This window comes from Lactuca virosa, chromosome 3 (assembly GCF_052849685.1).
Source record: "Lactuca virosa cultivar CGN04683 chromosome 3, Lactuca_virosa_CGN04683_v6, whole genome shotgun sequence".
Classification (NCBI taxonomy): Eukaryota; Viridiplantae; Streptophyta; class Magnoliopsida; order Asterales; family Asteraceae; genus Lactuca; species Lactuca virosa.
In genome coordinates this window covers 394,406,795-394,410,208 of record NC_136428.1, presented here as the reverse complement: position 1 = coordinate 394,410,208, position 3,414 = coordinate 394,406,795, and the positions used below count along the sequence as shown (strand labels likewise).

The 3,414-nt window shown below is 41.9% G+C and overlaps 1 protein-coding gene and 1 non-coding gene across 2 annotated transcripts; one reads left to right on the top strand and one right to left on the bottom strand.

Annotated features, from left to right (window-relative positions):
* Nucleotides 1–1,221: 1,221 nt before the first annotated feature.
* LOC145165001 (uncharacterized) lies at nt 1,222–2,211 on the bottom strand. Its single transcript, XM_079083642.1, has one exon. The coding sequence runs from the start codon at nt 2,209–2,211 to the stop codon at nt 1,222–1,224; it is 990 nt and encodes a 329-aa protein (XP_078939768.1).
* A 779-nt stretch (nt 2,212–2,990) lies between these two features.
* LOC145168050 (small nucleolar RNA R71) lies at nt 2,991–3,097 on the top strand. The gene has a single exon (XR_013741644.1). It is a non-coding gene; the product is annotated as a small nucleolar RNA R71 (small nucleolar RNA).
* Nucleotides 3,098–3,414: the final 317 nt, after the last annotated feature.

Genomic DNA, 3,414 nt, shown 5'->3' with positions numbered 1-3,414 from the left:
ATTGCATTCCTTAGAAAAGTCAAATGGGGCATCCTTCAAAAGAAGTTGAGTTAATGGTCTCGTGATCTTCGAAAAATCCTTAATGAAACGTCAGTAAAATCCCGCATGGCCTAGAAAGCTCCTTACCCCTTTTACATTATTTGGAGGTGGCAATTTAGCTATGGTATCAATTTTTGCTTTATCCACCTCTATTCCCAACATTGAAACCTTGTGTCCTAACACAATCCCTTCCTTGACCATGAAGTGGCACTTCTCCCAATTTAGAAGTAGATTTGTCTTCTCATATCTCGCCAACATTAGGTCTAAGTTAGATAAACAATCGTCAAGGGAAGACCCAAAAACCGAGAAGTCATCCATGAAAACCTCCATAAATTTCTCGACCATGTCATGGAAGATAGCCATCATACACCTTTGGAAGGTAGTCGGTACAATGCATAACCCAAAAGGCATGCGTCTATATGCAAATGTCCCACTTGGGCAAGTAAAAGTGGTTTTTTCTTGGTCTTGTGGGTCAATTGGAATTTGGAAGTACCCCGAGAAACCATCAAGAAAACAAAAGTAAAGATGCCCGTATAGCCTTTCAAGCATTTGATCTATAAATGGTAGCGGAAAGTGATCCTTGCATGTTGCATCATTAAGCTTCCGATAGTCAATGCAAACGCGCCACCCAGTTACGGTTCGTGTTGGTAAAAGTTCGTTCTTCTCATTTATCACAACCGTCATTCCCCCTTTCCTTGGCACCACTTGAACGGGACTAACCTATGGGCTATCGGAAATGGAGTAGATAATTCCTGCATCTAAAAGTTTGACAACTTCTTTCTTTACCACCTCTTGCATGTTTGGGTTTAAACGCCTTTGGTGTTGAACGACCGATTTTGCACCTTCTTCAATAATTATTTTATGAGAACAATAGGAAGGACTTATTCCTTTTATATCGGTAATTTTCCATGCGATGGCGTTTTTTCTTTTCTTTAGAACTTGTACCAACTCTTCTTTTTCAGCCTTGGTGAGGTCTGAAGCAATGATAACTGGTTTTTGATTACCTTCTTTGAGAAATGCATATTCCAAATGTTCAGGTAAAGTTTTTAGCTCTAATTCTGTGTTTTGTGCACTGAACACGTCGAGTCCATAGAGGGGACTCGTCGAGTCCAAGCTAAAATCTTCGTCTGATCGCGATTTTCCTGATGGACTCGTCGAGTCAGTGACTTCGACTCGGCGAGTCTACTTTTCAGAGCTCCTGATTATTTCTTCGTCTTCAGATTCTTCAAGCATTCTCTCTATCTCTTGCAGGTCCCGTTCAACATCAAAGTCATCTTCAAGGGCATATGTGGATTCGTTTGACTTGTCTTCCTTCAATTCTTTCATTAGCTCATAAAAAACGTCCACCGAGAAGGTCGTGTCATCACTATACGTGGAATGTTTCATTGCTCGATCAACGCCAAATGTGACTGACTCTTCTCCCACCCGGAGGGTAAGCTTGGATTCTCTGATGTCTACTATGGCACTTGCGGTATTTAGGAAGGGTCTTCCAAGAATGATCGGGACTTGGTGATCTTCTTCCATATCTAGGACTATGAAATCCGCAGGGAATAAAAATTTATCAACTTTTACCAATAAGTCCTCATATATTCTCCTTGGAAATGTCACCATCTTGTTTGCTAGATGGATTGCCATACAAATTGGTTTCGGCTCCGGAAGGTTCAACTTTTTAAAGAAAGAGTATGGCATGAGATTGACACTTGCCCCCGAATCCGCCAATGCATAACTTGTAGCTAAGTTTCCAAATTTGCATGGCAAAATTAAGCTACCCGAGTCTCCCATCTTCCTTGGTAATTTGTTCAACATTGCAGCTGAACAATTCTCATTAAGCATCACCTTGGACACCTCTTCCAACTTCTTTCGGTTAGTGAGTAGCTCTTTTAGGAATTTTGCGTACTTGGGCATTTGTGCAACCGCTTCTATGAACGGAATGTTGATTTGGAGTGCTTTGATGTGTTCCAGGAACTTTTGATAATCTTCATTATACTTTTCTTGTCTTTCCCGGCTTGGAAATGGCAATAGAGGTTGATATGGTTTCATAGGAGGGTCATTTTTCTTTTCTGACTGTGGACTCGTCGAGTCCTTATCTCCGACTTGACGAGTCGGATCAACTGATTGGGATTTCGGGTCTTCTTTCTGCTTCTCCTGCACCTCTCTTGTATCATCATTCATTATAGGTTTCAAATGGGTAATTATTTTCCCACTTCTAGTCGTCACAATGTTAATGTGAGCACCTCTCGGATTTTTCTCGGTATTGCTTGGAAGTTCACCCGGTGCTCTTTGATTGATTTGTAGTGCAAGTTGGCCTAACTTTTTTTCAATGTTTAGTATAGAGGCCTGCTGATTCTCATCAATGATTGTTGTTCTTTCATCATGGCTTGTTGTTCCCTAATTGCAACATCGGTTTCATTATGTCTATTTTCGGATGCAGCTGCAAATCTTGTGAGCATGTCTTCAAAGTCCATCTTTTTATCTTGCACCGGCTCCTCCTTTTGAAAAAAACCCATTGTCTTCATCTTGTACTTTATGGAAGCCACTCCTTTTTCGATCTTCGCCAATCCTCGTCATATCTATCTCCACTTGAATAACATACTTGTGCTTTCTGGTTCCCAATCTCATCTAGATCACAATCCTTAGTAAGGTGAGGCCCGCTACAATTGTCACATCCCACCCGGGTGGCATGGATGGATTGATCCATCTTTGTCATTCTTCGGTCTAAGCTATCCAATTTAGCCATCACCACCGCCATATTATCAGACACCGAGTTCACCACCCCACGAGTCAAGTCATTCCTTGAATTATGATATTCTCTAGAGTGCTTCGAGAATTCTTCAATTAGCTCTTTTATAACTGTGGGGTTTTTCTTCGTGAGTGGTCCTTGGGAGTCAAGGAGCTCCCTGGTTGTAACATTTACTCCATCATAGAAAATGGAGACTTCTTGTTGAATGTTCAAGTCATTGTGGGGGCAATTCCTTAACAAGCTTTTGTATCTCTCCCACGCCTCATATAGTGACTCGCTCGGTTGTTGCTCGAAATTGGAAATGGCTTTCTTCAACTTTGCTATTTTTGAAGGAGGGCAAAATTGGTCGATGAATTCTTCACGTATTTTGGCCCATGTGGTGATGGACCCTGGAGGGAGTGATTGTAGCCAATCTTTCGCGGCTCCCTTAAATGTCACCGGTAACATACGAAGCAGAACGGTCTCGTGAGGCACATTAGGAATGTTGAAGTAGTCGGCTATGTTATTGACCTCGTCGATATGCTTGTATGCGTCTTCGTGATCTTTCCTGTAGAATGGGATGTCCTTGAGTTGGGAGAGTATGTGGCCTTTTAGCTCGAAGGTAGTAGTTGTTGGAATCGCGGGTTGCACGAGTC